Source organism: Bos javanicus, chromosome 16 (assembly GCF_032452875.1).
Source record: "Bos javanicus breed banteng chromosome 16, ARS-OSU_banteng_1.0, whole genome shotgun sequence".
Classification (NCBI taxonomy): Eukaryota; Metazoa; Chordata; class Mammalia; order Artiodactyla; family Bovidae; genus Bos; species Bos javanicus.
In genome coordinates this window covers 43,790,751-43,810,980 of record NC_083883.1, presented here as the reverse complement: position 1 = coordinate 43,810,980, position 20,230 = coordinate 43,790,751, and the positions used below count along the sequence as shown (strand labels likewise).

At 45.1% G+C, this 20,230-nt stretch overlaps 1 protein-coding gene across 4 annotated transcripts in view; it reads left to right on the top strand.

Moving 5' to 3' along the window:
- Positions 1 to 20,230, top strand: part of PEX14 (peroxisomal biogenesis factor 14) — a 149,376-nt gene that overhangs the window by 32,877 nt on the left and 96,269 nt on the right. For all 4 annotated transcript variants that reach the window (XM_061382774.1, XM_061382773.1, XM_061382770.1 and 1 more), the window contains one exon: positions 18,085 to 18,169. In XM_061382774.1, the coding sequence (XP_061238758.1) occupies positions 18,085 to 18,169 (85 nt within the window). The remainder of the gene's footprint in view (positions 1 to 18,084; positions 18,170 to 20,230) is intronic.

The following is a 20,230-nucleotide window of genomic DNA, read 5'->3' as shown; positions in this document are numbered from 1 at the left end:
GTGGGGCTGTGCAGCCCAGAGCAGCCAGAAGGAGAGCCAGTTCTTTAAACACTACTCGTCAGGTATTGACTTAGAGAGGAGTAGTGTCAAGGGTCTGTGAGGACCGCCTGGGAACTTGAGGTCGGTACATTGTCCTTGGAATGTGTTCAGATTCTTCTACAGACCTTGTGCACAGTATCCTCAACATCACACCCCTTTTCCACCTGTTTAGCTTTAAAGAGGCGTGGCTTTTCTTACCCAGTCTTATTTCAGCTTTGGGATGCATGTCAGTTCCAGGCCTGTTGTGTTGTGTTCTTTTCTGGAGTTTTCCAAGCCCAGGCTGTTCCCTCTGTTGCTTGTCCAGCCTTGAACAATGGCAGCTGCCTGCACCCCAGGCTCTTCATCCTAGCAGAGGGAAGAGGGTGAAACCAGGGGTGCACTCTAGCTAGGAAAATCTCATTCTCTTTGGATTTTGTTGGTCACACCCAGGAAAGCTTCCTTCTCTTCCCTTACATTCAATGAGATGTTTTATGGCCTTAACTGCAGAATAGGCTTGTGCCAGACTGGGATCGTCCAGGGAGGCGGGATGCAGGGGTTGGTGGGGGCAACTTCACGCTCCCATTGGGGTGCAGGGTGCTGGTGGCCATCACGCAGAGAGAGCAGAGAGTGCCGATCAGAGGTCAGGTCACCCCTGTGATATATCCCTGATGCAGATTTCCTTTTGAAGAGAGAGGAGTCAGGTTCATTAATTAAAGGAGCCTGGCTTGAGCGCCCTGTAATTATAGGTGCTAGAAATCTGAATTTTAAGAGGTCTGTGCAGCTGCATTTTGAAAAATGTAGGGAGGCACCGAGAAGTACAGGCTGTGGGCAAGAATGTGGCTGAACCAGATTTGGGAGGTTCGGGTTTTGGCAGAATTCCCCTTCAAATTCGTATTTATTCTTCCTATCTTTCTTTTTTTTTTTTTAATGGGAAGCTGGAGCTCTGATTTTTTTTTTTTTTTTTAATGAAGGTTACACCCTGTGACAGAGAGGCTGGTATTATCAGAGCATGGAAGGCAGAAAGGAGTTGCCATAAACTAGAAGGTGCTTTGTTTTGAAGGAAGCAGGGGATATCTTTGGGCTGTAGGGATGCCGTCTTTGAAAAAGTTATTTCTTCTTGAAGTGAGTGAGGGGAATAAGGAGCAGAAGGTTAATTTGGATGCAGTCTAGGGAGATAAGTCTTGGGCGTGTATAGGACTCCAGAATCTTTGCACCCATTTCTCTTCCCCAGAATGGTATCTCCTCCTGTCATAAATCAGCTTTTGATAATGAACCCAGAGGTGCAAACAGAAAATGGTAGACCTTTATGGGCAGTCCTGACCGGTCCCTTCTGTTTCTCATTTCCTCAGTTGTAGGTATTTTGATCATTTGCTTTGGGTGCTTTCTGTCTCTGCCTTTTCTTTTTTCTTTTCCTATTTGATTTATAAGGTCTTTTTTTACTTGTTGTCGAAAACCTTTATTTCAGTCTGTGACTATTTGCATCTCTGTTAATTAACCACGGCTCATTTGGGATGTGGACGAAGCTTTCCAGGTGACTCAGTTGTAAAGAATCTGCGTGCAATACAGGACGCAGGCTCACTCCCTGGGTCGGGAAGATCCCTTGGAGGAAGAAATGGCAACCCACTCCAGTATTCTTGCTTGGAGAATCCCACGGACAGAGGAGCCTGGTGGGCTACAGTCCATGGTGGTTGCAAAGAGTCGGTCGTGATGGACGTGACTGAGGACACAGACAGACATGCACTTGGGATGCGGGTGGGAGTGGAGAGAGTTAAGCTGAGTAGGGGGTCCCCTCTTTGCCTCCCCTAAGAAGGAAAGAAGGGACTCGTGGTGAGTGGGGGCTCGCTATAGACCTGTGTGCCCAAACACTTGGTCGGAAGCAAACCTGCAGCTGCCACCAGCCTCCTTTCGCCCTATTGGCTTTGTCTCCTTGGAGGGTATTGCAAGCATCCTCCCCATTTCACAGCTTGAGCCCTCTGCCCCTCCTCAGGGGTTTGCAAGGGGCTGAAAAAAAACCACTTCGTACGATATATATATTTAAAAGATACTCCTCTATAGTCTTTTCTTCCATTCTTGCATGTGTGTATGTTGGGAAATCTACTGCTTGTGAACCCATAAACTGTGGAGTAGAACAGAAGTCTCAAAGACTGTCACTTGGTGCATTTACAATATGCAAATTGCAGTTCCAATTAGATTGAAACCTCTATTTAGTAGAGTGGTTTTGTGAAATAAATAACTTTTGAAGAAGGCCTACTATATATAATAAATACATATTTTTCCCTTCAGTTGCCGGCACGGAGCTTCCTGCCTTCCACACATCGGCCTGAAACGCTGATTCAGAGGCAGGCAGCATCCGTGGGCCCTCCCAGAAGAAGAGTCTCTCCTTCGCTTTCCTGGCACTGGGATTTCATCCTTGATTTACAGTGTGCAGCTTGTTAGCGCCAGCGGGCGGGAGCTGGTGTGAAGGTCATTGTGTCCGTTCTGTCCTTTCAGAGAGAGAGTGAGGGGGTGTGTTTCCCCCCGTGCGCTTGGGGTGGTGGTGGTGGGCTTCATGGCCCCCTCTTCTGTCCGAATTGAGTGATTCAAAACCCTGGCCTCTTGTCTTTTTCACCCTCTGTACTGCCCATCATTCAACAGGGGATATTGGACACCTGATTCAGAATTTCAGGACGAGTACTGCACCACCCAGCAGAGCGCCTCCCCGCCCCCCCCCCCCCACACACACACCCCCTCTCACGGTCCTCCCCTTCTCAGTCCAGCCGTGACAAACTGACAGATAATTAACAGATTGGGTCCTCCTATCAGGCGAGTCCGGGGCTGGAAGCAGCTCTTGTTTTATACGCAGGTCCTTCAGCAGCCCTGTGTCTGTGGGTGGTGGTTCTCTGAGCAGTCCTGGCAGAGAGGGCAGTGAGTGCTGTGGGAAAAGCAAACAGAATGCTCTTTGGGAGAGAGAGTGCTTAAAAGGGAGTGAGGGGCAGACAGGTGCCCAGCTTGAAAGCACCTGGTAAAAATACCTGGGCTTGCAGGGTTGCGGTTCTGCACACCACTGCCGGTCTCAGCGAGCAGCAAGCTGGGTTATAATAGGATGCTTGATTACAAAGAACATTTTGAAGGCCACTTAGTCCCAGGTCAGCCTGTGCATTAAGTGCGCTAATCCTTTGTCGTAGCACTGGACTGGAATCGCAATATTTGAGCTACGAAGCCTGTTGTGTTTCAGCTCTGGCTTTAAATATTTCTATACTGATGCTGCCCTCTGTGGCTTTTTCTCAGCTATCCAACTTTTCTTTCTCCAGTGGAAAGAAAAAATTCATCATGAGAATATTCTTGTCTACCTACCAGTGACTTTGAAAACTGCTTTTCTGCTTGTCGTATGTAGTCTTCATGATTTGTAATATTAATGTGTAGATAAATATAGCAACATGGAGGGGCTACACATAGGCTTGCGTCCTAGGGCCTGGCACATTGGAACAGAAAGAAATACCTAATTGCATCAGAACCACTCTTAAGTTCATGTATGTGGAGCCCATCAAGCTGAAAGCATGCAGACAGCATCTGCTGTTATCAAATCACTCGTGAGTCCAGCTAATTAAAATAGAGCTTCATTTTTCTGAACCATTGTTTGGCAGGAATTCGAAACGGGTATAACCCAATTTCTGTGTGTTTATGAGCCTTTATTATATCAGAGGTACTTTTCTGTAAATGTACAGGGCAGCGTTAAATGAATTGATCCACGCAGTATCACTGTAGACGCACTGTGGACTTGCTAATGATTTCCCTTCCAGCTTTCTGGTTTCCAGACATACTCCTTAAAGCTTTATGTTCTGTTTTTCTATCCTCTGCTCTTTGTCCTCTGATTTTTTTTTTTAGTCAAAAAAATTTAACGTTTTTTTCTTTGAAAACAGGAAACACTTTTTATTTGTTCGCTAATGAGGTTTTCTTTTCTGTTTCACTCTCTGTTTCTTCCTCTCTTCCTGTTTTTGCTCCTTTTTAAGGATTTGCCTTTCTTTATTTCTTGCTGCTTTCTGTTCCCTTCTTGCCCCTTATTTTTCTCTCTTCTTATCTCTCCTTCCTTTTACATTTTCCTCACTGCCTGTCCTCTGACCTTCTCTTTTTTCCTTTCTCTCTTCATTCTACCTTCTCCAGTTTTGCCAGTAAAAGGTTCTTATACCTTTGTCTCTACATGCAAATACAGATTAAGGCAGAAAGCGGCTGCCTATGGAGGTGGAGGCATCTGGCCTTTGGGAGATGATGTTAGCCTGTTTTGCCTCTCTGAATTTGCTTGCATACTTTATGTTTTTAAAAGATTTTTTTCAAACCACATCTACTCCACTTTATAGTCTAATAATCTTACTTTGAAGATCAAAAGTCTTACATAAATGCTAACTAATTATTCCTTCTAACACTTTTGGTGAGTCCCTAAGCAGTTACAGTTCCATTTTACAGATGAGGAAGGAGAAACAGGAAAGGTAAGTAACTCGCTGAAAGTTACTGAAGAAGTTCGTGACCAAGTTAGAAGTAAGGCCAGGTCGCCTTTGGCTTTACTTCTTGATTCCCACCTCCTCGGAGTTTCCGTCCCCCATGAGGATCGTGTATCTTTAAGATGAGGGTGAGAGAACACGGTGCCCTTGCCCCCTTTGCTTCATGTACGTTTAGCCTTCTGAAGTTTCATTTCAAGTCTGTAGATGTTAAATGAATTCCTAGGTAATTCCTGGGAAAGAAGGATGCCAAACCACTTACGGGCTAGTAAAAAACTCTGTCCATTACAGTCTCGAAGCAGAGTGCTCACTTTCTGTTTCCAGCAGCTTCCAGTAAGTGGGCCCACGTCATACACACTGGCCCTGGCGAGCATAGCATTGTAGGAAGCACTGCCATATTTGATTGAATTTAGCCATCCTGGAATGACGTCTGTATGAAGTCGTCTCTTGCATTACTGTGGCCTTTATTACTGTTAATGCATTCTGACATTACAGGTGTAGCCTTGGCTCTCCCAGAAAGGGCAAGGCTGCTCTTACCGGGCTTAAGAGCAGAATTCGTGAACCTGTTATGTAGTGAAACGGGTGTTCACATTTAGTTAATAAGCAGAGTAAGGGAAATGCTTTTATATAAAAGATAGCCAAGAGACATAGGCCTCTCCTCCTTCCTCATCCAGCATTGTCTCAAAAAGTAGATCAGTTAGTATTATTCTCCAGCAGAAAACTAGGGTCAGTGGATAGAAGGTTCAGGAAAGTAGATTTCAGCTCCGTTTCAAGAAGGACTCCTGAAAAGGAATTGACAGTCTTTTAAGAGAGTGAGTTCTCTGTTCGTTATAAGCATTCTAATGGAGGCTTGCTAGTCATGTGTCAAGGTTGTTGAAGACGGAAGTCCTAGGTCATGTATGGGACCAGATGGCTGTCCTTGTCCAAGATTGTAACTGCAAAAACAACATCTTTGCTTGTTGTTCTTGGTTTTTTAAGTGCCTCTTGTTCTGTGTAGACTCAGTGAAGGTTAGTAACTTGTTCAGTTGCTGAGTTGTGTCTGACTCTTTGCAACCCCACGGACTGCAGCGCTCCAGGCTGCCCTGTCCTTCACCATCTCCTAGAGCTTGCTCGAGCTCATGTCCATTGAGTCGATGGTGCCATCCAGTCATCTCATCCTCTGTCGTCCCCTTCTCCTCCTGCCTCTATCTTTCCCAGCATCGGGGTCTTTTCCAATGAGTCGGATCTTTGCATCAGGTTGCCAGAGTGTTGGAGCCTCAGCTTATTTAATCTTTGGCTTCCTATTTCTTACTCTTACTTGAATAAAAACTGTTTTTGTTCAGTTCAGGAAAACTACCCTCTCTGCCACCCTCTTGGAATAAGTCATTCTGGGCAGCCACACTGTTTAGATGCCCATTGAGAGCCATATGAAAACAAAACATGTAAAACTTTTAACTGGAATTAAAATGGGTTATACGCTTTCTCTCGCTTTATAAGGTAGAGTATCTAAGACTATAATTTAATCCTGATGACTCAGTATCATCATTTTAGATGTAAATGTTTATATTGTATTTTAAGTGTAGCTATTTTCCAAACCTGTTGAAATACAGATCTGTTGTGTATTCGCTCCTCCTCTGAATGACTCCACCTATGCCAAATGACCCCGGACTGATAACTTTTTGAGTTTTCTGTTTGCTTTTTATAGACAAGTCTCTCCTGACATTTGTTGCTAGGCTTTTTTCACTATCTTGTCTTTGTTCTGCGAGTATTTCTTGGCTGTCTGGCTTGATTCTCCTTTCTCATTTGCAGTGTTTAATCTTCTGTGATTTGGACACCAGGTAACTAAGCTTCTGTATGAAATAGATAGTAAGTAGTGTGAATAGAGCTTTGCTATGTGTAATGTATATGGAATTTATTTCTTTTTTTGGCAGCAACAATGTCTTCTCCCTTTCCCATCTTTGTTGGCTTTCTCCTATTTCTGGCTGGATGAGATTGGAGAGCTGAGCTCCGGAATAGCTCCAGAATAGCTCTGGGTCTGGTCCCTGACCCTCACCCATGTCCCTGGCCTAGGTAGGCTGCCTGATGGGATCAACTTGGAAATTATAAAATGATGTGGCTTAGAGGGTCCAGAAGGCCATCTATTCAAGCCCTTTTATAGAAATGAAGGAATCCGAGGCACAGAGCAGGGTGTGAGGGGCCTGGTTCGAGGACGCGTGCACATCAGGACTGGACTCCGGGCGCAGGTTTCCGGCCCACTTTCTGGCCTGCCTCTCTGCCACCTTCTGTTCCCAGCCATCTTTGAGCAGAATGGGTATGAATGGGGAAATAGAGGGTTTGTATAGGAAAATACTTTGCTGGCTGTGGGCAGGTTGAGAATTAAAGTACATAAATCAAAAAAGGCTTCTGTTTGTTGCAGTGTTTGGCTGTGTTTGCACTCACCGCTGATATTGATACTGTAGGAGAAGCTTTAATCCTTTCATTCAGATTTACAAGAAATGCTGTTTCCTTTCAGTTTAAAAAAAAAAAAAGTCCAAGAGAGCATTTGATTTAAGGAACCAAAACTCTAGAAAATGTATCCGGGAGTCCTCGTCAATTTGGGGCATAATGAAATATAAAAAATACTCAATAAAAGCTCCTTTATTACTTTAACTGTTTAAATGTGGAGTTTTTAGCCATCAGGTTAATGTTTTGGTATCATTTTTTTATTTGATTGTGAGCACTTTTCCAGGTAGCGCTGCCACTCGAGCGCTAATCAGATTCCCACAAATGAATGGTGCTAGCTGCAGCCTGACATCACCGCGTTTTTGCTTCGACATTATTTTATTTGGTTTTCCTGTAAAAGTTAATAACTCTGTGTCCATGTGTTTAAACAGGCAAGAAGAGAGAGAAAGGACAGTGAACAGAAAACGATGAGCGACGTCTCAGGACTCTGGCCAAATTGAGGAGATGTAGGGATTTTTGTGATTTTAGTCTCTCACCCTAGCACGAGTTAGGTGCGGAGAATCAAGAAGATTGCACAGCAAGATGGTGATTCTTAATCCTTCCTCTCTGTTCCCCAGACAGAGTGGGAAGGACTTAGAAATGAGTTGCCATTAATCTAGAGGAGAAGGAGGGTGCTCAATAGAACTGATCTCTTGATGGTGAGAACTGGTTAAATCTTGCATTAATTGTAAGTAAAATACATGGCATTTTAGATGACTGAGATTGCTAAGAGCATCAGAGGTAGGACAGGAAGACTTTCCTTTTTATCTTCCCATTAGAGGTAGGAGACCCTCATGGCCGAGATGGCTCTGGTGTCTGTCTATTAATAATAGGCCTCTGCAGAATCGTTTATTTTTTTGAAGGTGTGTTTGTTTGTTGCAAGCTGTGGTTGTTTATGGTGTTTAGTGAAAGGTTACTGAACAGTTCAGAGCCACAGTGATTACCATTTAATTCCTTCTGTGTGCTACGGATTTCTTTGCTGAGCTAAAAATTTCTAAATTGGTTTTGTCAGAGGAGGCAACTAGACTGGTACCTCTCTGTCTCTCTCTCTCTTTTTAAAAAGTATTTATTTACTTTCCATTTTTGACCACACCATTCAGTACATGGGATCTTAGTTCCCTAACCAGGGATGGAATCCCTAACCCCTGCATTGGAAGGTGGAGTCTTAATCACTGGGCAACCAGGGAAGTCTCTTGATTCAGATTCTCTTCCAGATTTGCATCTTGGTGCTCAAGACAGTCTGAGGGTACAAATCTGACCATGGGTACAAGAATCAGTCCTGTGATCTTTATCTCAGTGCCTCTGAAAGCTGTGTGAAATACAGTGACTCACTCATCCACGTCAGGGGCGTGGCTTGTCTTGCTCTCTGTGCTACCCTCATTGTGTGGACAAGTTACTCCTGAAGTCATCTGGAGCCACGTGGCCTATGTTAGATACCCCTTCTTAGACAGTTGAACTGGCCGTCAACTTATTTCACACGGCTGTGAGGCACGTCTCCCGTCACCCCCCCTTGCTGCCGGAGCTGGTTCCCAGACTGTACCATCTTGGAGGGTGGCTGTCCCTGGGCCCTCCAGGGGCCGCTGTGCTTGTGAAGAGGGCAGCTTTCCCCTGAGAGGAGCTGATTCCACTTGACCGTTTTTGTCATCTTACTGTAAATTTGAAGATTTTTGAGTGCCAGCTTTCTCTCTTATGCATCATACTTTTGGAACTCTTCTAGTTTTTCTCTTAGATCACAAAAGAATCTAAAATAATAGCAGGAAGAATCAAGATTTGGTGGTCTTAGTGTGTGTGCATGCTCAGTCATGTCTGACTCCATGGACTGTAGCCCTCCACAATCTTCTCTATCCATAGGATTTCCCAGGCAAAGTACTGGAGTATGTTGCCATTTCTTTCTTCAGAGGATCTTCTTGACCCAGGCTTCAAACCCACGTCTCCTGCATTGGCAGGTGGATTTGTTATCAATGCACCACCTGAGAAGCCCCTGAATGAGCATGGCTGTGTTCCAGTACCATTTTATTCATCGACACTGAAATTCGAAGTTCATGTGATTTGCACGTGACTTCTTTTGATTTTTGTTTTTCTTAGCCATTTAGAAGTGTAAAACTGTTCTTACAGACTTGTGATTGCCAAGATGTGGGGAAGGATGGACTGGGAGTTTGGGATTGTTGTTGTTCAGTCACTTAGTCATATCCAACTCTTTGCAATCTCATGGACTGTAGCCCACCAGGCTCCTCTGTTCTTGGAATTCTCCAGGCAAGAATACTGGAGTGGGTGGCCATTTCCTTCTTCAGAGGTTCTTCCCGACCTAGGGATTAAACCCCTGTCTCTTGCATTGGTGAGCTGATTCTTTACCACTGAGCCTTAATTGTTCACTTTTTTCTGCTTATCAGGGTATCTAAAGACAATTTTAAGGCTACCCACGTGTCATTTCCAGTTCTTGCTGTCTTTTCGGATTCGAACTGCTTCTAAGCTGTGATTGCTTCTTTTTTGATTTTCAGATCTTTATTTGTTTTTGGTTGAGCTGAGTCCTCGTTGAGGTGTGTGGGCTTCTCATTGTGGTAGCGTCTCTTGTTGTGGCGCACAGGCTCCAGAGCCTGCAGGCTTCAGGAGTTGTGGCATTTGGTGTCAGTACTTGTGGCTCATGGGCTTAGTTGTCCTTTGGCATGTGGGATCTTCCTGGACCAGAGATCAAACCTATATCCCCTGCATCAGCAGGCAGAATTCTTAACCACTGGACCACCAGGGAAGTCCTCAAATCTATTTTTTAACATTTAAACATGTTTAACATTTTTAACATGTTAAAAAATGAAAAATTGTCTTTCTTCAGTTTCCTTGTAGGATGTCTGGTAGGAGTGCCATTTAGCGACTCCTCAAAGTTTCAGTTTTGTGCTGTGTGGAGGGTGATGCGCGACAGCATTTCCTGATCCAGAGCTCATCTTTCTTGGAATCCAGGGGCCCATCTTGTTGCTCTCAGAGCAGAAGGTGCTTAGCGATCATGCAGGGACCTTGCCCTGCACCACCTGGTGGTCACCTAGTCAGTGTCTCACCCCCAGTGATGGCTCGATGCCCAAAGGTGTCACTGTCCATGATGCAACCTCTCTTTGCCCCCTTCCTGATCATCCCACTTCTCAGTAGCGCATGACTAGAGAGAGCTTCACACCAGGGTCCATCTGGCCCGACTTCAAAAGAAGTGGGAACTGAGGTTCTATCTGCTGAGCACACGAAGGTGCTGGCGTTTAGAAGTAACCTTTGGAAAGCATCAGATACAACTTGTGGTGGGGAGAAAGGTACTAGAAAATAGAGGCAGCAGTGTCGTTAGGAAGGTGCCAAAGCACCGGGAGCCACATATTTTTAGTGTTGGAGTCACCAGCCACTGCCACAGAGTGAGCTCACAGTCCTCTTCAGGAGCATCTTGGACACTGAGTCATTACATTCCTTTGGAGTGATTCAACTCAACAGCTTGACACCTTCATTAATTTTACAACATGAAGCCTGGGTGCTCTCTGCTTCCTCTTTAACAGTACAGGGGAATTAGAAGAATATGGAAAAAACAGCAAGGGAAACCGGAAGAAGGAGCAGTCAAGAGCTGCTGAAAGACAACATGTGAGGAAATTGAACTCTTTGCCTTTTCTCGGTATCTCCTGGGACTGAGCACCCAAAGCTTGCCACCCGTCGCTGGCACACACAAGCCTTTTTCACTGTTCTGGCACGCCGGCCAACGCTCCTACTCGGAGCCAGCTCGTTTTGCCTTCTCTGCTGAGGTCACTGCTACCGTGATCCGTGTATAATGGCATTTTCCTCCTCTTTTCAGTATGGAGACTATTACGGTTTCCTCTCTAAACAAGACTTCAAACAATTTGCTGCCAGTTGGATTTCAAAGCCAAGGAAAAGGCAAATGTCATCCTTTTTTTCTCTCCTCTTTGGGTAACTGCTTTGTTGGTTGCATCAAAAATTAGAGGGGCTGCTCTCTAAATTCAGGTGGGGATGCGTGGGGACAGGCATTTAAATTTGCTTTTCTTTCTCCCCAAGGAGAGAACCCTTTTCCTTCTCAGCCTTTCCTAAGAAGGAACTTTGATCTCGTCATCCCAGAAAACAGGGGTTTTTTTTTTCCTCACAGCGAGCGTGTGTACTACCTCGCTTTCTGTGGCGTGGTTCCAGTCGCCCTCCACACTGGCAGCTCTGTGTGTCGGCTCTGCTGCTGGAGCCCCAGCTCCCTTTGCGCTGCAAGTTGGCACCCAGAGTACTTTCCAAGTCACCCTTGCCTAAAATCACTCTCAGTTCAATTCAGTTCAGTTGCTCAGTCGTGTCCGACTCTTTGTGACCCCATGAATTGCAGCACGCCAGGCCTCCCTGTCCAGCAGCAATTCCACCTGATACTAAATAGTGCCTGTTGCCTTCCATATACATTTGTGAAAGAACTAATTTAATAAAATAACAAAACCACCAACATTCTGACAAGCAGTTCATGCAATATTTTTAACTAGGGCCAAGAAAAAAAATTTAAACACAGATATTTCATTCGAAGGGTAGTTATTGTGCATATGACGTTGCCACCTTTCATAAAGACTGCATATATCAGTGTTTTTAAAGTCAGACTAAGGTCAGTAATGCGTGCTGTGGAATTCCCTAAATGCAGATTTACACAATAGGCCTCCACACATTTTGTGTTCTATCATGTCAACTCACGTGCACTCCTACCAGAGATCTTTTATTTCTTTAATGTGAAAAACAAAAGAACAGAGTAAAGTAAAACAAAGGAAATTAGGGCCCACGACTTAATTAGTATAGGGTTGTAACCCAAGTCAACAATGGGAAGGACACAATGACAAAAAGCAGGAAATTCCAAGTTGAAAGAGAGGCTCTTTCCTTTAACTCCTTGAGAGCCGGGGCGCTTGCAGGCGCACTGCTCACCCAGGTGCTGGAGGCTGGCTCAAGTACAGCTCGGTCTTTATTTTTGAACTTCCTGGCTTTTTGTTGACTTTCCCCTCTCCTCTCCCCCCCACCCCCCATGTAAACGAAAGGTACCTTTGCATGTGTGTGTTAATTGTAGATAAACGGGGGAAAAGTACCTCTCGATTTTGTAACCCTCAGAGAAGGAGAAAGGGGGGGGGGGGAATTTCCCTGTCACTGTCATCTGTTCATTTTTTAATGAGCAATTTTAAAAAATTGAAAATAAAAGAGGAAAATGAATAGGTGTTGAACCAGCCTGTGATATGTAAATGCCAACTAGTAATTACCTAAAACCTCAATTTTCATTCTGTTTCATCTTGCAAAACATTTCATTTTCCCGGAGTGAAAACACTTGGTCGGGGCTCGCACGAGGCAGCGGGGCGGCCGCCTCCTTCGGCCTGCGCGCCCGCCGGCCCCGGCTAGGGGGCACTTTGGCTCCGCGCTGCGGTGGCCTCGGCCACGACCAGCTCAAGGTTATTCCCCTCTTGCCATTCCAGCGGCTCCGCTCCGCGCGGTCGTGGTGCCCCTCCCCCCACTCACACTCTTCTGGTTTCGGGGAGCCTCGTGCCTCCTTGTCCTTGCGGAGGATCATAGGATCGTATTGAATTTTGGCTGACCGAGCCTTCCTCTGCATATTAACTTTCCTCTCTTACCTGCCCGCTAGACCCTCGGCCTCCCTGAGTTGCATTTCACACCCTAAGAGCAGCTCTTCGCCAGGCTCCCTCTCTCCCTTGGCGATTTCAAACGCGGCAGTCTTTATATTCCGTTTTATTGCTGCTGTTGCTCCTTTTTCCTCTTTTAGTTTTGGAGGCTGGGGGCGGCTCTTTTTGACTGCTGCTCTCACACACGTGCTCTCCTGCCACATTAGAAGGGTGATTCCAACGTGTCTTTTTTGCATGCTCCTAGATTTTTCTCTTACTCTGGTTTAGGAGCTGTATTTGTGCAGCATCTTGGAATGTGGTTGGGGGATACCCCTGTTTCCGGGCTGGTTGCCTCCCCAACTCCCCAGCCTGTTCCCTGCTGGAAAAGAGAGTGGGGAGAAGTGAGAGCAGTGAGCCTGCTCAGGACCCTTAGCTGTAGGTCAGAGAGGCTTCTGGATGCAGAAAACCAGAATTATGTTGTCCTAGGACCCTGGATCTGAGAGCGCTCTGCCTGGAATCTCAAGGAACATGGCCTCTTTAGTGAGATATATGGCTTCATAATTAGCCCGTTGCATTTTTTCACGAGTGCTAGCATCAGCGTTCTACGATGTGTTCCTCTGATTAACAGCTGCTTTGCAACTATTTCCTTGTGCCACCGATGACCATATTTGTCAAGGAACTCCTGACAGAGTACTGATTTCTTACTAAAATGCAGTGTTTCCATTTGAAGAGGGTTCTCTCATTCTAGGCACTGCCCGGCTTTCCCAGTCACTTCTTGTAAAACCTTGAGTTGGCTTTGGTCTAACGCTTGTTAACAGGATTCGGGGTATCTATCTACTTTAGAGTATGCGCATAGGAACCTTTCGCAGGCAATTTAATCTTCTGAGCCGTGCATGTGTAGCGCTGCAGTGTTGGAATGGGGTTTTAAGTCCGCCTGTCGATCATTTTCTCTTGCCCTCTAGTTGTGATCTCTCTGGGTGAAAAAGGACTTGGCTTTGGTTGTTAGTGTCATTAATTTTAGACTATTTTTAATATTTTAAAATGGCTAATGAATGCTCACATTTTTAGGAGATAGATGTGCGTGTTGCACACAGGAGTGCAGAAGTTGGTGACATTCCAAGTAAGTGTCACTGGAGACAGCACATCAGGTTCACATGTCAGGTGCAGAGTGCTCAGGCTCCCTCCAACCCCAGGTTCATTGTTAGGCAAACTCTGTTCTCCCTTCCTCCATGTGCAGAAAATACTGCGTGCGTTCTGAAGATGATAGTGTGCAGATCTTTTGTAGGAGAGTGGAAAGCATCTAGGAAGCATCGCTTCAGTGAGGACTGTCAGGAACCTCGCTGCTTCTCACCAGGGATTACTTACCCTACACAGCGCATTTAACAGCACATAGTTCATTGTAGATAGCCCCTGAGTATACTGTATTCCATTGATTTATACAGTTACAAATCCTGGTCTCTCACACACAAATCTCTCTCAATTGGCCAATCATCTTGGATCCAAAGGTGTTTTTCAATCTGAAGTTCCCTCTTTTTCCCTGGGCTGCTGGCAGTCACTCCAGTGGACCCACTGCCAAGGCAAGAATTTGCTCCTCCTCTTTGCACCCGGGTTTTATCTCTAGCTTTATGTGATGAACAGAGTAAAATCATCAAACTTTCCTAAAATTGCAGAGTCGATGGTGACAGGATGGTTTTGTTTTGCTTTTTGAGAGAGGGAGGGTGGGACACAGAGCATCGGGTCACAGGAATGGGGTGATGAGAAACTTTGCTTCTGTTTCCTTCTGAGTTTGTCATCTTTATTTTTATGAGACCAGCTACTGGTAATTTGCCTTGCGCTCATTAAGAACGCTCGGGGTGCAAGAGAAGGGGAAAGGAGGGCCAGTTCCGTGTCTCTGAGGGACTCAGCAGCAAGTGATTTCCATGACGCCATCGGAGCTTTTCACCGGGATTCTCCCTGGCTTGCTGCACTCCTGCACCGGGCGCAGTAACGTTCCTGCCTCCGTTTTACATCTGTGACATTGAGGCGGAAGGTTTGGCCTGAATTTATGTAATTTAGTTGGGCACAAATATAACCCATGAATAGTCACATTCATCTCCTAATTAGAAAATCAGACGATAATACAGAACAGGCTGCAGGCACCCCGTCATTTCATCCGACAAAAGGGTGTTGTGTCTGTCCGACCTCCGCCAAGGGAAGAGCCCTTGAACTGCTCTGTGAAGTTAATGAAAAGTGTCCACCAATAGTCGAATGAAAGATGCAAACTGAGGACAGCGTCCGTTATCTAGGCGTGTTCAAACCTTTGCATTATGGGGGAAGGTTTGGAGAAATCTTCTACCATCTATGTGTGAATCATAGGGCTTGTAAAATTCTGTGTTGGACGGGCTCTTCCCCACCTTGTTGAAGTGCCAGGTCCTTATGAGGAGAGAGGAGAAGAGTGAAGAGTAGCTGGAGAAATAGCTAGTGAAAGGAGAGGCATTCCTGTATGTCCAGCTTACATGGATGGAGCTGCTTATCTGGGTATCTTTCTTCTAAAGCCCATTATGTTGAAGCTGTTAGTTCGGATGCTTTATATTTTGCATCTGGTGTAGTGATACCGGTGCTGTTAAATATGCGATTTGCCTGTCGCCTGCATTTTCCTACAAAGATCAAGAGGGACATAAACAAGCCCCAGATATACTTTATGTAGGTGTTTGGCAGTATTATTTTATATGGCTCGAAATTAGTGAATGGGAACTTTAAAAGAAATTGTTCATATTTTTTGCAAGTTTGAAGTGTGCCGGGACTTTGTCAAATTCCCGTTAAAATAAATATGTCAATTTCACCTCCCTTCCAAATTCATTTATCTTGCTTTTTTAAAAGGTGTTTTCTACTTTACCTGATGTTTAAATTGGATTCTCCCGTTTATGCTGTTCTTTGCTGTATCCCCCACGTTTTTCTTAAATGAATTACTAATGACAGAGCACTCCATCATTCCCTCTCTGCAGCCACTTTAAGGAAAGCATGGTGATCTAAACCTTTTAACCTATTAAAGATGATTTTCCCCAATTGAATCAGACCCACCACAGGTGTAATAACTAATCATTTAAACTACACCTGCTATTATGTATTTTTAAGCCATTATGCGTGTTGGATAGATGATAATTCATGTTTATTGCATTGTCCGATGGATCCGTTTTGCCTACACCAGGCTGATTAATGTATTTAAAGAAATAAGAGATGCAATTTTTTAAAAAAAAATTGATGGAATGCGCCAAGCACTGCATTGAGTGCACCATTAAACCCATCAGAACTTTGCTCTCTGACCAGAAATGCATATACCAAGGACTGTATTAAAAAAGCAAGGTGAAACCTGTGCGTTTTAGTGGTGGGATTCTGTTATCTTTCTCTGTCATGGAAAATTTTGGAAGGATGAAGGAAAGGTTTATGCTTCTACCGGTGAACGTCAGGAGCTGTGCCATTGGCATCTCTGGCTTAAGACCTGCCTGCCCACAGTTCCTCTGATACCTGGGATCCATCCCAGGGTGTGTGGAGCCTACAACATATACAAATAGTGTTCTTGACTTGTATGTTGAAGGTGTGTTTTTTTTCTCCAGGTGAAGAACAATTAACCCTAAGACACCTGATCTGGGCAGATGGGCCTTGAGCCCATGGGGCCTGGGATGGTGCAACTGTCCACCTAGTCCAAGGCCAGCCTCTCTTCCTGTTTTTCTCCTTCTCCACTTCCTCCTGGCTCTTAGCTGCTTTCCTTTTCTTTTTGCCTTCTTTTCTGTTCCATCTCCTCTGCTCATCCATCACCCCCTCCTCCTCCTCGTCTCTCTCCTTCACTCCATTCTGTTTCCCTTTTCTCTCTTCTTTCTTCCCCTGTCCCATCTCTTCATAAGAATGCAGCCATTTTAATGATGTTTGTCAGATTTTTCTCTATTTGGATGCAACCTGAGGGGCTTGGGAGGGAGTATGTAGTTTTGGGGTTCTAGAATCCTAAGCATCGATTTCTCTTTCATCCAGGACCGATTGGTTATCACTGCAGTTCATGATGGTAGTTAAAGTGTTCACAGTGTTGGACAGATTCTAATTATCCTTAAGGAATGCTCCTGTGTCTTATCGCTGACAGGTCCAAATTTGGGAGTTGGGGATACCTGACTTCATCCTTGGGGGAGAGTGTCTGATGCAAGCCTCCTGTGGAGGGATCACAGGGGAAATACATCAGGGGTTTGCCCTGAATTTTTTTTTTTCCTTTCTGATTTATCCTCATATCTTTTGTTACCAAAGAGGTGTATCTGGTCCCATGATGAAGTTCATATAAGATATGAAGAAGATATTTGTAGCTTGTATTCCATTTGTAGTCACAGTACTTTCTGTTTGAATCTCTGTTCAGTTGCTGCCTTAGTTTGAAAAATCTTAGAAAACTTCCTTACATTTGGCCCCTTAGAAATTTTTTCTTTCAACAACTTATGAGCAAACTTCAGGGTCTGTTGACTTTACCTGTACCTGGAAACTAAGTGATTCTTTTGGTTCTGATGAGATCAATAATGCCAGTCATTTACAGTGGCCCCTTTCCTATGGGGGCAGGTTGGCATTTCCCACCCATCAGACTAGTGTCAGGGGTGGAGAGCAGACAGGTGGTGTGCAGGCACACGCTTTGTGTGCACTAAGTAATTTGAAGGTTAATACCATCCATAGTTTTCCTTCCACCCCCTGCTTGGCTCATTTGTAGATGCGTAGATTTCTTTAAATAATATTATTTCCAGAGGTAGGTAGATAATGTTTTAGTCTGTCAGCTTTTAGCCATGAAACCCTAAACTTTGTGCTTTGAAGGCTCTTTAGAATTTGGCTCCATTGCATAAGAGAGACAAGTGTGAGTGGCTGTGACTTACCTAAGTCTTCCCAGCCAGTGGATGCTCACTGCTTTGCCTGGTTCTGTAGAGGCAGCCTGGTCTCTTCCCTTCAGATGCTAACAGTGTGGCTGGGGAGGCAGCCTGAACATTAGAAGACAGTAGACTCGTGTCTTCAGCTATATGACACTCACCAGCTGCACCAAAGATTTGAAGAGAATGAGGAGATCAGAGATGGCTTGCTTATTCAGGGAAGACTTCGAAGAGTTAGAACAGCCTATAGCAAGCCTGGGCTGCTGCTGCGTGTGCAGTGTTTACACTGGTAGAGGCTGGAAGGGAAGGCCTTCTAGAAAAAAGGGCGTAGCATGGACACAAATGGAGCGACATGGGTAAGTGTGGCCAGAGAGGGCTCCCTGCTGAGGAGTGTGAAGAATCAGCTTGAACAGGGAGAACAGGAAATGATTATTGGGGGTCTTAAAAGCTGGGCTGAGGGGATTAGATTTGATAGAACCAGATATAGGAACCCAGTCATGGTAGGGAACCAACCGAGTCTTTTATTTAAGCAGATTTTACATGTGAGAAATAACCGGTTAGTTTGACCCCAGTATTGCGCTTATTTCTATGGGCCTGGGGTAAACGTGTAGGATTCTTAATTTTGAAATGTAGACTGTTGACGTTTCCTCCTCTTCTTTGTTTTATCTCCCCTACCAGATTGCCACAGCAGTGAAGTTTCTACAGAATTCTCGGGTCCGCCAGAGCCCACTTGCAACCAGGAGAGCGTTCCTTAAGAAGAAAGGTACAGGTTCCCCGTGGCCGTGCCCAGTGGCCTACAGAGAGGGGCTGGGACGGGCGGACAGCAGCTGCTGTACTGATGAAGATCTCCTGCAACTGCCCCACTGGTGTGGGAGTGGGGGTGAGGGAGGCCCCCAGTGGGAATGCATGCTTCTTTTCTTACAGTAGAGCAGAGATGTGAAGATTCAGGTAATTGAGCTCTAGATGTAAGGCCAACAAGTTGGCCCAGGGCAGCCTGGCATCAGCTGTGTTCAGCAGCAGAAGAGGCCCAGGGAGAAGACTGGGGAGGACTCCTGCCCTGTGTTCTGTTCTTCTGATCATGGCCGTGGCTGCAGAAAGACTGGCCTTAGGTTATGAAGTCAGTCAGTAAAGAATGAGGAAGAAAGAGATGAATGAAGGACGAAGGAAATGAGATGACTAAACAAGGTCAGGTTAAGGTCAAGCCTGGGGTCAGTCTGATTTACAGATTGAAGTGGTAAATTACTAGTTTTATGGTATTTCTGTAAGCAGGGATTAAATGGATCTTGACAAATTCAATATTGTCTGAAGCAGACAGAATCTCTTTTGGTTTTATTGAAATTTAAGATATGTTTCTTTTTTTGTGAAATATATATTTTAAAAAAACCCTATCAAAGAAATTAGATACTTTGCATTCTTTTCATTCTTTGCATGTCTAATTTTCTGGAAAGCTAGGAAGTTGTTTAAAGGCCCTTAAACACTGTGTATAAGGGGAAGTGAGTTATCTCTGCTCTCCCTGCCCCTTCTCAGCCCAAACAAGACTCTCTAAGGAACTGGAATGTTGGTCTCAAAATTCTGGGTTTTTAGCTTAAATCATTAGTGGCTGAAACGGAAGAGGGCATGGCTTGGTGGTGCTTCCTAGGTCTGCTCCGTGGTATCCCACTGAAGTGATGCTTCGGACCATGTAAAACCGGGTCCCAGGGCTGTGCTCGCAGGGTTAGGGCGTGATCAGCCCAAGTGTTTCATTCACAGGCAGCTGTTTAGAGGCAGCCTCAGGGCCGATCCCTGTCTGTGATTGAGCTGATGAGGGGCACTTCCTGGTGGCATCCTGGTTCCCCCCACCCCCAACAGTAGGAGATTATTAAAATTTGGAGTGCACTGGTTGGCCCTTCCACTCCACAGCCATCATGCTGTAAAAGAGTTTTTCCTTGAAATATGTGTACCTATGGGGAGTAATTAATCATAAAAGCTCAGGGGTTTCAGCTCTCTCATCAAAGCATTGAAGCTGGGGAAAGCTGAGCCTAAAAGCTGTGCTTATTACCCGGGGTAACCTGAGACAAAATCCATAGTTGCCAAGAGATCCTTTGCCCAGTATATTGTGCAATATTATAACTGCCTGATCTTCTCCTCCACTGACAATGACCAGTTATTCCTCATTTTCTCTCAAACGCAGCTGGGCTAGAATTTCATTTGCAGCAGGTATTTAGAGCAATTTAGAGACAAATGTCTCTGGTGTTTGCTCGGCACTTCCCCACTGCAGGCTTTGCTGAGCAGTTTGAGTATCAGGAGCTCCATCTAATCTGTTTAATTTTAATAAATCCCTGACTGGGAGAGGGAGAGAAAAGAGAGAGAGAGAGAAAGTCTGGGCCAAATAATACTTCTTTTGACTTGGTCGGCTAATAATTACTGTAGAAAACTGTCCTATACAACTATCATTTGTTGCTCCTTTAAAAACCAACGACCATCATTTAATTAATTTAGCTCAGAGTGTTTGCCCTGTGCTGAGAATAGAACAGACAAAACCCCTGCCCTCTCAGAGCTTGAGTTCTACCAGGGGAAGGCAGACAGCAAAAGAAGAGACAAAACGTGGTTTATCAGATGGCAAGTTCCATGGAGAGGAGTGCCTGGGTGGTGGGCTGGAAGGAGCTGGTGCCGTGTGGGAATGGATTGTGCTTCTCACTGGGGTGATTAGCAGGTGTCCCTCAGGGAGGTTGACATGTGAGCGAAGACCTGGAGGAGATGAGTATTTGTTGTGGGCGGAATTCCTTCTCGATCCTGACTGTGGTTTAGAGTTTTTAGAATGTTAGGCCGCAGGAAACCAGAGAGG